At 38.7% G+C, this 13,178-nt stretch overlaps 1 protein-coding gene across 4 annotated transcripts in view; it reads right to left on the bottom strand.

Moving 5' to 3' along the window:
- Positions 1–277: 277 nt before the first annotated feature.
- Positions 278–13,178, bottom strand: part of Utrn (utrophin) — a 538,848-nt gene continuing 525,947 nt past the window's right edge. For all 4 annotated transcript variants that reach the window (XM_055627734.1, XM_055627735.1, XM_055627736.1 and 1 more), the window contains 4 exons: positions 12,220–12,328; positions 10,821–10,913; positions 5,873–5,895; positions 278–2,419 (listed from right to left, as the gene is read on the bottom strand). In XM_055627734.1, the coding sequence (XP_055483709.1) occupies positions 2,411–2,419; positions 5,873–5,895; positions 10,821–10,913; positions 12,220–12,328 (234 nt within the window). In that variant the 3' untranslated portion in view covers positions 278–2,410. The remainder of the gene's footprint in view (positions 2,420–5,872; positions 5,896–10,820; positions 10,914–12,219; positions 12,329–13,178) is intronic.

Below are 13,178 nucleotides of genomic sequence, written 5' to 3'. Positions count from 1 at the left end.
AGTCTCTGAATTAGGTGCTTTCTTTCATAAGTTGCTTGGTTAAACTCACTGAGATAGAAGCTAGTGATGAAGGTGGATTTGAGAGCATAACCAGCTAAACGTCAGTAGTACCACGTTATGAAAATGCAGGTCCAATAGGCTTTATGAATATACTAGTAACATATTTTCCCCTAGTAATAAGTCTTTGATTTGTACAAGAAGTTGAGAAATAGATAATCATAAGTATGTGAAAGAACAGAGAGAAAGATAATAAGTGAAAGGAGACTGGAATAGCGTATATGAGAGATAGTTTCAGAAAATTGTAGATTTATTAGAATATAGGCCTTTTTACAGTTTGCTTTCATCATATACATTCAAAGATCAGATTCCATCAGTGAACACAGCCAAACAGAAAAGTCATTTTGTGTTAAAATTACTTTTATTCCGGATGAAAAATACAGTATGTAACCAGATTAGATGACAGTCTGTGATTAGTTTGTTTTTTTTTTTTTTTGTTTTGTTTTGTTTTGTTTTTTTTTTTTTTTACCACATATTTCAAAAGAAGAATACATTTATTTCTCATTGTGGTTACTGCAATATATTTCCTCTTAGTTATCACTCAGAAGGTTACAATGTAGTGTTTTGTGTAGCTTTTTCTATAATAGCAGATAGAGATCATTTGCATACAAATACAGGCAGGAAAAGAAATGAATACATGACTTCTCAAAGCAAGAACAAGGAAGATGCCAAATCTACAACTTGGGGTTCTAAGTTCAGGGAGTATTTTTGTTGATGTTGTTTAAACAGGTGCTTTCTTGGGTATGAAATGGCCTGATGAAAGCCCTAGGCTTTGTACATTGTGGCATATAAAGCTATGTCCAACAAGATGGAGGAAGATGGTTCTGAGGTAGAAAGGTGATCATGGCTCTCCTCTTATATAAAACAGTTTTCTTTTCAAAATATCTATGCTGCAAATAGACACCCTTGCCCCCCAACCCACCCAATCTGATCCTAGTAGAATAGCAATGTCTAACTTTCAGCCTCTTTCTGGCCAGATCCCAGTGAAAGAGAACCCAAAGTTAGCATGTCCTGATGTTTTAAAAGCACATATGTTTGAAACAAAACATATTACCTTAACTTTTATTTTTGGTTTCTCTACAGTTGGTAATTAAATGTTAAAATTTAAAAAAAGAGAGAAAAACAGGCAAATGTCTAGTTAAATGCACTCAGGAGTAGAGGCAGGGCTACAATCATCTAAGCATTAATTTCCATCTGGAGAAGCAGTGTCTTATGATTGACATCCTTCCCAGATGCCTGTTGGTCACATGAAGGGCCAGGAGACATCTCTCCACCTGCCCTGAAGGTTCAAGTGACACAGGCAGTTAAAAATCTCTCTGCTTTCATAAAGGAAACAACCAGATTTTTCAGAACTTACAAAGGACTTGAAAATACAAAAACAACGATAAAATTCTATTTAAAGGGAACTGAAGACTATGATGTACTCTAGTGTTACAATGGGTGAAATCTGATGTGTATTTTATGATGAAAACCAAGGCTGAATATATGAGAGAGGCTGTACCAACTTTTCTTTCTGAGTCGAAATGAAAATATGCTTAAATGGCAACCTTTGGTAAAATGATTCTCTGAGACTATTACAATGCAGTCTTCTTTTTCATAGATTGCAAGATGAAATAAATAAAGACATCGAGATCTACTTAAAATAAAGGAATAAAGAGCAGGAGGGAAAATATCCCAGCAGCCTTGCAGTTTAAGTCCACAGAATCTTTACTGTAGCCATCCAGTGGTTACTGTAAGTATGATGTCATCTAAAGTTAAATAGTATATTCAGAATTGCTGCTTACACATGTATAAAATATTTGATTCAAATATATGAACTTATGAATTTGGCCAAGTCATATAAACAAATGCACAGACTATTTGGTTGTGTGGCTAATAAATAACCAAAATATAATGATAAAAGAGTCAAATAATAAATGAAGTTATTGTACAAGGTTAATATGAACAGCAGAAGGAATGTAATAACGTAAATTGGTATAATTTTATGTAATTTTTCTCTCTGTTATTAAAAAGGCAGTTTCATATTAGAAAGCCCCCACCCACTTTCCCATGGCTGCATATATTATACAAATCAGTGACAAATGCATTACCACCTCCAAATACCTCTCTGTTCATTAATTTACAGTTGCATAGAAAGGGGAGACGAAAACAATAATATATGTTATTATAAAAACAAAATATCCTTTTCTCTTTGGATAGTCAGTGTTTCATTCCCTCAGTAAACACGCGGTCAACACTCAACAGCATGTGTCATAGAGCCACGGAGCTTCAGGTTGAATGGGATTTGGAATTGGCATTTGCAGAAGAGAGCAATACTGAAGGTCAGGAAATGCTGGCTGGCTGGATAAATGCTTCACATTGCCTGTGGCAAGGGAAAACAGCAAGGTCAGAACAACATTTGCATAAGGCTGTTGAGGTAATGAAGACTTGTCAATTCTTCAAGAAGATAAGGGCTCCTTTCAGAACTAATGTGTTCAAAGGAGACCTCCACTGCCCCTGGCTGTGTTCAAAGGAAGGGGACCCCCACTGCCCATGTGACTTTCTGCTTCCTAGGATGAGGACATTTCTTTCACCCTAAAGCCACATGGTTAGCTTTTTATTACAGTAGTAGGGTGACGTTTGGGGTGGGAGGGTGACCAGACGTCTTTTTGCTTGCGCAGGCTAGAAACCAAGGTAAAATTGAGAGGTCTTGGCTTCTTCTTGGGAAAGTTAGCAATGATGTGTTTGTTAGGCTACTGAGAAAGTACCCCAGTGCTCCTAAGAAACTAGCAGAGGTCTCCCAGAGAGGGACACTTTGATAAATCCAACCTCTCTGCCCTAGAGAGGAGGAGACAGGAATTATAATCCAAGGTGTTCAGTGGTGTCCATTACACGGAAAATGAGGATCTAAATCCAGGCTATACTAAGAAAGTGACGTCACAGTTTCCACAGTGAAGGCAAGCAACTGATCTTTTAAAAGTACTGAAGTTGGACTTATTTTTAAAAAATTACTCCAAAATGGAATAACCTTAACAAAGCTGTGTCTCATGGAATCACATGGGTTCTTTTGGGACTCCCAGTAAAGATTCTCTGCCTATCCTTGCGTCTCATTCTGTGGAAAACTTTGATGTGAAATTCTGGTTCCCTAAACTTGGAGGGAATCCATAAAATACTTGCTGGCAAATTTCCCCAAGGGGCTCTCTTATTCCCAGATCTACTAGAAGTTAGTTGAGTTTTGCTTCAAGCCTATTCTCGATCAAACTTGTTTCTGAATTGAACACTGTTCTGAAGGAGAAAACCGCCCCCGCCAGAGCTAATGCTGACCTTACTGGGTTCTAGGCAGCTGGACACTGAGGAGAGCCCCTCCTGGTGAAGCACGTGTGGAAGCTATCACAGGCATAGGCTCTCGTTTCTTTCTCGAATGGGGGTCGTTGCAACCAGAGATAACTCAAAAGTATTTTGAGAACACAGAAGGATAGGGATATGTTCCAGGTAGAAGGGGAATGTGTGATAAATTCACATTGATGTTAATTTATTACTGAAAATGGATTAAAATCATTTTCATGTATTCTTTTATTCAGGATATGAAAACGTTAATTAAGTACATGTATAACAGCTCCTGTTTTAGGCAGCAGAATTTAAATCTAAAAATCTAAATTTACATTTCTACAAATAAAAGTATAGCACAACCATCCAGGTAAAAATGGACACTTTCCATGACATTCCATTTGACCCAGGGTATGGAAAATTCCACAGAGAATGAAGAAAAAGTAGAGAATGGCAGACAAAGAGGAAGGAGAGTTTACTGTACCCACCAGGTTGCCATATATTGCCAGGAACAATATAGCTCTTTTTCAACTTAATTTCTTCAAGTCTAAGACCAAAGTGAAAGGTCTCCAAGTATACTCTCTGGCTTAAATTCTGACCCTGGTATTGTAATATGCTTGAGGATTAACAAGAAGATTCCATTTTCCTCCCTGACCTCCATCTCTGCAGCCAGGAGACCACCATGGAGTGATCAGAACTGACCCCTCAGCCTTTCTCTCAGTTCTGTTACATGCTCCTGATTACTGCTAACCCTTCCACCCCCTCTGCTCTGTTCCATATAGAGATCTGCACACTCCTCAGTGAGTCCGCATGGCATGCCCTCACTAGTTCCTCACTCTCTCCTGTGTGCTCTGAGTCATGTGGTTCATCACCAAAAAAGCCCATTCCTGCTGCTCTTTCCAGAATGCTTCCTTCCCTGCTGGCTTGAATCAGCACGCAGGTCTTCTTAGACACAGCATCTGGATAACCTGTAGGGTAACTACAGTCCTTCCTTCCATGCTCCTTCATACCACCATGGGCCTATTACAGGGCTCAGAGGTTTCCACAGTTAACTTCATTCTTTGCTTTTCTCCTAAAATCCTTACTTGAATTTCATATCATCAGAGTTCAGCAACCCATGTTGCAGTCATCTGCTGGCCCCTTAAGCCATGTTCATTCATTTCTCAGAGAGCAAATATCTCAGTGTTACCCACTTTGAGGTTATTTGTAAAGCTTAGGGATTTCAATACCCACGGGGATGATTCTGCCAATACTCTGGCCTCTCTGTCAGGGATTCCACTCTCTTCCCATTTAGTTTTTGCCATTCACACAAATATCCAAATCCAACCGCTACCTTTACTTATGGTCCTACTAATACTTCAAGTTCTGCCATCACACCTCCTGATAACCATCTTTACCTTCTGCTAGGGTGGTAGCACCCATCTTCTGGCAGCCTAAGACAGATTATTGTCTCCCTTCTCCCACCGATGGCACAGAACATTTCTTCACTTCCCTCACAACTAAATTCAAGACTCTGTCAATTCTTAAAATCACTTCTTTGCCCTTTCTCTTGAACCTTTGTACTTAACAGTCAACTCTCCAAAATCGATTAATGTAAAACTAGTCAACTCTGGCATTTTTGCTTATGGACTTGAGTGTGGCTAGAGGTCAGCACAGCATAGGGACAGCTGGCACACAAAGTGGTGTTTCTTAATTGCAGCCTTGGTCACACTCTGTTTCTGGGTGTGTCTGCTCCCCTGCACTGAACATATTTTCCCATGTCCCCTTGCACCTCTGAGGTGCTCTCTGCCATCCCTTTAAGAGCCCTGCTTCTAAGGGCAACAGATGTCATCAGAAGATGGTAATTTTCCCTACCATATCAAAAGTCTGCTTTATACCCACTTGTCTTTTAGCCAAGACCCCAGCTCTGCTTGCCAATAAGATGAGACAATGTTCATTGTTTTGAAAAGACAGATAAATCCACAGGAGAAAATGTTCTCCCAAAATCTGCTTTGTGCCAGTGGTATATTTTAACTAACAGTTCCTCATAGGAAACAAAACATAACTGAAAGCTAATGGGATACAGCTTCCAGAAGAGCTCAACATACATCCCCATGGGTTAACTGTGGAAGCCTGTAAGCCCTGGTAATAGGCCCATGAAAAAGGGCAACTCCCCCTTCATTGCAGTAAGGATCTTGGTATTATCCTGTGGTACCAGGCACATTTTAGAGTCAGTGTTCTGTGACATGTGAGATGAGAGGTCAGGCAAATCAACACAGAGTGGATTCTATAGTAGATAGCACAGAATATGAACAGAGATCCGGCATGGGTACTTTGGGTACCTGGCAGAATCTGGCTTGGGAACCCCATGTCCCTGCCCAGCATCTTCAAAGCAACAATCTGTTGTTCAGAATCAAGGAACACTTAAGCATCAAGCGCTTTACTCGTTTATATAGAGAACAAAGTAGCTAATATACTTATATCAGGTTGGGATCAAGACAGTGGAGTCAATGAAGCCATTAACTCTTACCTGTGGCCTGCTGGGGACAGTTGCTGAAAAAGAAAATAAAAGAAATGAATTGAGAGCTTTACCATTGCTCCGTGGCTTCCCTTCTCATGCAAATGTATAGAATGCTCTTTAGAGTGAGAGAATAGCTCTGGACTCACAGGGATACTAGCAAAGAAGCAGACGCCAGCCTCTCCACCCTCTGGCCAAATGCTCTAACAGAGGCCCATTTCCCCAGTGAGTGCCTCACAGTCCACATGATTTAAAATACAAACACTCTACAAAGAAACCACACAAAACATATGCTAGCTCCTTAAAAACATATGCACTAAAACATTCAGGAAGCTATTAGTTTTGTTTAAAAAAATCTTAAATCTTCATTTTAAACTGTGTCATGTATTTTTTGGCTTATGCATAATAAGTACAGAGGAGATCTTATATATTGTGTTGAATATACAATTCAATTCTGACCAAAAGAGTCTTCAGAGGCAATTAGCTTTTTCTGCAAACCTTATCTCATTCTTGCTGGAAGTTACGGGAACATGGTGGTTATAAATTCGTATAACCGTATACGAATTCGTATACGTATAATTCGTATAATGAAAGGGCTGGTCTATTCTTTAGTAGTCTCTTAACTGGGGTCAATAGTAATGCCTGACATGGGTTCCGGTAAGAGCACAGGAGTTAGACTAGGGTGCCTAGTTACCCTCCAATGTCTTCCTTGTAAGGGAGCCCACAACAGAAAAGCTGATGTGGTGGGCTTCATGAAAACTGGCACTACCAAGAATTTTCTAGCTCTCTGCTTTGTCGGACTCATCTTTCACTGAAATCATCCTCATGCCCCTTGTTCTTGTGATTGCCATTAAAAACATTCAGAGAAGAATGTGGTCTAGAAGACAAAGCTGATTACAGTGCAGTGCAAAACTTCCATGCAACTAAAATAAGAATAAAAAAAAAATCCCTTAAAACCATCACTGAGCAAGAAGTCTTTCCTGAGGAATTCTGGGCTGTGCAGGTGATTATTCCCTACAGGAGGGAAAAGTGGTACAACTTTGTCCTTAAGGCCCAGAAGGTTTAGGAGTCTTACAGCCTTCAGGGCAGGATGTCTACATCTTTCCAATGCCAGAGACATGATTCAGAGCTTGTCTTCCCCCCCCCCCAACAGTAACTAAAGTCTTGCTGTTTTACAGGTTAAAGTCTTGCTGTTTTACAGGTTGTTGACTGTGTTCTGCCAACATCTGAGACTTTCACTGTAGAATTATACTCAATAGAGGGAAAGAAAGGAGGAGACTGGCTTTCTCATAAGGGCAATATCTATCCTTGGGCAAATGGGGAGTGTCTCTAATCACCTCTCATGTTGCATGCTTCCCAACTCTCACTTTCCTGTGTGGAGGGAGAAGAAAATACATCTGCAGCCCAGTCTGGGTCTTTGTGAGAGAGGAAAAAAAAAAAAAAGGCAAGAAGGGCACTCTTCCTTTGATGGCAGGAACAATATCAGCCCTGGTATTTGGGAGAAGACCCAAGCTAAAACAAGCTTAGTCCTACAAGGTGTGTCCAATCAGAGAAACAAGAGCTGTGTAAGCATGTGAGCTATGCCCCAGGGCAGCCAAAAAGGATGTGTTACAAATACACACTCCATCAAGAAGACAGTTAATGCTTCTCTCAAATAATAGATATATAATAGTTGAACCCTAGACAGAAGTCTACTCTCTTTTGCATACCTATCTCTTTTAATCAGATAAAAGGCTAAAGGAAGTCCCCAGAACAGGCTGTATAGACACAGTTTTAAAGAAAATCAGGAAGTCATTGCACTTTTATAAGTCTTGAGTTTTTAATGGATACCATTCAAGCTTGACTCATAGAGGTTGGTCACAGTGGAAATGTCCCAGCAGGTTCACAATAATTCTAAAGCATTGATACTAGCAGCAGAAAAACTCAACTTAGTAGAAATACTCCATACACTTGAACAACAAAAGAAAACTATATAATGCTAACAAAGAAATGGTTATAGTCATTAGTAGAAGTGTTTTACTACATGATTGGCTAATTGTCAGCACAAATTAAATTCTTAGGATAAGATGGGGATAGCTGCCTCTTTGCTTGGGGATGCAATGACACTTTAAAAGGCCATAATTCAAAGATGCCATCAGTGCCAACTGCAATACTGATTCAAAATGCCAAGAATTTTAAAGTCTTACAGTACCATGTAGACATGGTTTAAAAAAACAAGCTAATATAAGCTATTCATACAATTAGGATTTATGAATACTCTCATTTTAATTCCAAAATTTCCATGCGTGAGAATTCATTTGTAACCATGCAAATTTTTTAATCCACAAAGGATCAAAAGTCAAGATTAACATGCAGATCAATTCTTCCATCGTACACTGGCTACAAGCAATCTCAAAGTTCCCGTTAGTCACAGAAACTCAAGAGATTGCTTTGGCATTGAGAGGCTGTCAATCCTATTTACTTAGATAAACTTCCAAAGGTGGACAGTAAGCATTGGGAATAGCAAGCCCTTAATAAAATATTTGCTAACTGAGCAATTTAAATAGAGCATTAAAACTAATGAATCCTGCAAAACCTTACTAAGTACTATCTGGGAAATTTTCAACCAATAAACTTCTTCAGCTAGAAGTATGGTCATCCCAGTAAACCACTGACCACATTAATCTGGAAGTATGTGTTAGGCACCAGATCTATACCATGCATTACTTTATTCTGTATTAATCTGAAATGATTTAATAATTTTAGGTAGAATTCTGATATATGCATCAATTTTATAAATGAAACAATAAACCCCTTTTTTAAAAAATGGAAAGTATTCCTTATCTTGAAGATGTTTGTGTTAGTCAATGGAAAATATGAATATAAATAATGAAAAAGAACAAACAATACCATTTTTAGAAGTAAAAAAAAATAGCATGTAAATTCCACAGGATTCTAAAATATACTGTGCACCATTTCTTGCTTTAGTGGTACTTGAATTCTTCACAATAACACATGACTAGGAGTGCTCATCCACAGAAAATTTCAACATTATAAACACTGCTGGATTACACACTTAAGAAGAATTCCTACAGTGTTCCTCTTAAGGAATTGCAAGCCTCTATAAATTACTCTGTGAGCACCAAGGATGATGTCACAAATAAAGAGGTCCCAATGCGAGGGGAGGCTTTAGCCTCTGCATTGTGGTCTCCATAGAGACTAAGCCGCTTCTCAGAAACCAATTATCGTGAAGGACTCATCTTGTTCCCAACCAATGGGAATTTATACTTGCATAAGGGCACGAGGCAGCAATATCTACCTCTGAAAACTCAGTGTTGTTCTACAGTTACTTTTTTTTTTTTTCACTATATTCTGTTTTAAAGCAAGGCATACACGGACATTTTTAAAATCAAATATATATATATATATATAATCATATATATATAATCAAATATATATATAATCATATATATATAACCAAATATATATATAATCAAATATATATAATCAAATATATATAATCAAATATATATATATATATATATATATCTGATATATCAGAATATGCCTTGGGAAAGATTTGGAAGTGCTTTAGAAAAGGAGACTTGTAAAAAAAAAATCCTGAACTTGTGGCACATTTTCAATATAGAAACTATACATTTTATATTCATTACAGAGCATAGATTTAAGCATATTTCACACTCTGACTTCATTGCCAGAAGACTTTTTTTAAAACTGAAAAGGTCCAGCATGACATTTAAATGAAATTTTCTAAACGGAATTCAATTTACGGAGTTTGTTCTTTAATGATGAATGCATTTAGGTGGAAGCTGAGCTAAGAAGTAATAGATTCTAGAAATTTTAATTCTGAAACTCTAACTTAGAAAACATGATACAGCTTTTTCCCCAGCCACTGGATAATACATAAGTCAAAACAAAAACTTCTCAAATGAAACTCAACCTTAAACTACAGTTAATATAACAGATGAACATGTTTATCAATTGTACCAATAGTTGATACATTTTTTTTCTCACTTAGGTTGGAAGTGTCTAGGGAGCTGATTGAAAACAATGAAATGAAAGACTGAGATTTATACAAAAGCCTAGATTGTTGACTGGCTGGCTTTAACATCTGTTTGAGAGGGTTCACCCCCAAATTCTAAGTGCTACATTCATACTCTTCTAAAGTATTTGAAACTGTGACATTAAAGTGGTGTCTCTGGACTCAACGCTGAGCTGAGAAACCACAGAGGCCTCGAAGGTGAGAGAGGAGCAAAATCTGCAGGGTGTCAAGATGCCAGAGAGAAACCACTTAAAAAATTCAATCGATTAAAATCATTATATAATTTCCCCAGGGATTTGAGCTGTTCTTATTGGGTGATTTTCTGGCTGTTGGTGGTTCATATGGAGAATTCAGACTCATAATCTGTGACCCTGTGAATCATATGGCTCTTACACAATGGTTATTTTATTCCATGAAAAAAAAATAAAAATAAAAAAAAAGGAACGCTTTAAAGGGGAGGGAAGCCAGAAATAATTCCTTTCTGAGCCTGTCTATGAAGACATCTGATGATATGTCTCAAAGAAGTTTGGAAGTTACCTTAGAAAGACTATTTTCATGCTAGTTTGGCATGTCACTGAAGGCTTTTCTTTGAAGTGGCACAAGTTGTTTATAGCCTGAACTTCAGTGAAGATTCACCCCAAGCCAGACATTGTTCTCTTGGACTTTATTTAGTCACCTATGAGGCATGTGGGAAAGTCTCCAAGAGAGGGGTCACACTGTCACTGCTCTTCAAGATCTACCAGGCATCTGCGTGGGCCTTCATTTTCTTTGTCAACGTATACGCCTGTGTTATTTCAAAACAGCCTACAAGCTTATTTCTAACACTGGCTTTTGTTATCATACCAAAGAAGACAGAGGGTTGCGTGTGGACGAAGAGAAAGGACAGAAGATAGGCACACTGCAGATGCTCCTACTCACGGCTGCAAGAAGGAAACGTGTTGTTGATCTGCTCCATCACCTCTGTGAGGTCGGTGCTGGTGTCATGAGGTGGGGCCAGCAGGTCCTCAGAGGCTATGACAAAATACAGAGAGAGCAGAGAGCTTGCAATCAATGCTCATCTTTCCACCAAGGAACCAAATGCAGGGGAAAACACTGTAATCAGTTATTAACAAACTATCAACAGGATATGAGTTCTCATAAAAAAGAACAATTTAAGAGAGAAATGGGAGAAACATCTCTGTATTCATTTGACATGTGCAGTGGACACACATATACACACACAGTATAAGAGACACACCGGGACTGTGCCCAGGTCTTCGTAAAAGCTAGGGGAGCTCTCTGCCCAGGATACATCCTCATCCCAGCAATAGACTTTTACAGAGCTAAAAATGTGTCATATGCTTGTGCGGATCAGCTTATATACTGAGATCTATAAACCTGAGAAATAAGTAACTGTATTTAATGCCAGTGTGCTAGCTGAAAATCCATTATATCTCACATAAAAGTTTTCTACCAATTTTTTTTTCATTTTTACTTTGGAGTTTTTATGACAAGGTAATTTATCTTGATGCAAAAGAAATCTATGCTTTATAGTACTTTGATATGTATTTTATTCTATAATCAAAACCACAACAGTGTTTTTAACACCGAAACTGACAGTGAGAGGTCCCTTGTGGCTGATGGTGTTTGTTAATGGTGTTTCCTTAGAGGGCAGGTAGAGCCATGCCCACAGAGACCAGGATGGACAAAGTAGACAGAACCATGTTTGATGGTATTCTTCAGCATTAAGTTCTGCATGTGCACAAATGTAAAAATTGTAGAGAAATAATTTATTGCAAACAATCATTCTTGGGGGTTGTGATCATGTGTGCTTGCAACCCCTAATGATGAGGGTGCTTGCTGGGGCTTGCTGCCCATCTAAGCTCCAGGTTTAGTGAGAGACCTTATCTCAAAGAAATAAAGTGGAGAGCAGGAGCTGGACAAGCTGGACACCTGATGTCCTCCTCTGGCCTCTGAAAGCACCTTCACACATACATGAACATACACTGCACACACACACACACACACACACACACACACACACACACATTCAAAACAAACAAAAACCCCATTAATGTCTTGCTTATTTCAAAGGAAAAGAACATTTCTCATCTTTCAGCAAAATTGAATCCACTTCTACACATTTTACAAACAAGCACATTATAACTAAAGTGCTTTTGTCATTATTAAAATGGATCCACATTCATTTCAGACTAAAGAGAATAATGTTTTATGCTGTAGAGCATCTAGGTATAAGAATGCTAGCAAACTGAAAAACAAAAGGATGGCTGAGTCCAAAGCCAGCTGTGCACAGCTGCAGTGCTTTGTTGACACCCACCTGCCTGGGGGAACTGTGACCCTGGCTCAGGGTCAAGAGTGTAGCTCAATGCAGAATGCTCTGGCGAAGCCCAGGGGGAGACACCGTTGATGCGGGAATCAGAGTCAGGCTGAAATCACATGGGAAGTTAGAGCAATCAATATTCATGGAACCTAGAAGACTGGCAACCTTCCCTGCCCCTGCATGGGGAACCGAGGCTGAAGGAATGCTAGTCTTTGGGCAATTTCAGAAGCATTTCAGCACTGGCTGGGCTGGAGCATAAATACTTCTCCTGATTGCCACATGCTCTCTCTGTCTTTGTGCTTTGAAGAGTCTATTGTTATATGGCACAGTTTACTTATATGCCATTTCCATTGCTTAAATTTCACATTATTTTTATTTCAACCTAGTGAACTTAGAAGTAGTTTGGGATCATCCAGCATTGGAATTCTAAAATGGCAAATGTACTTTCAAAATTGTTCCCATCAGAGGAGATATGGAGAGAGTATTTACCACAGTGGTTTTGGATTCAGCAGCTTGAATTCAAATTCCAGGATGCTCAGAAACAGTATAGTTATAGCAAACTACAGAGCCTTCTGCATCACAGATTTTGTGTGTATAAACTGTTTTAGTGTTAGCAACTTAGAATGGATGCTGAGTCAAGAGGAAGTGATGTTAAAAGCTTTACCAGCCAGAACATGTCATAGAATTTTGTCAGGACAGTGATGAATGAGTTTTTCTAAAGCCATTTGCCCAGTCTGACACAGGGCAAACCCTCCCTAATAGCACCTGTATATATCTCTGAACTGGTGATGGCTGTGCTGATAAGTACATGGTCAAAATACAAAGTAGGATCTATAGTATGAGAATGTAGAAGTTTCTTTTGATGCAGATTTTCCATTAAGACTCTGTTAGTGGAAGCCTGGGTCGTTTCCCTGTCTATAATGAGTTAAATTTTCCATCCACTTCTGGCATTTATG

This window comes from Psammomys obesus, unplaced genomic scaffold, assembly GCF_907164565.1.
Source record: "Psammomys obesus unplaced genomic scaffold, mPsaObe1.curated_primary_1811, whole genome shotgun sequence".
In the NCBI taxonomy this organism is placed as follows: domain Eukaryota; kingdom Metazoa; phylum Chordata; class Mammalia; order Rodentia; family Muridae; genus Psammomys; species Psammomys obesus.
This window is presented reverse-complemented; position numbering and strand designations above follow the sequence as displayed.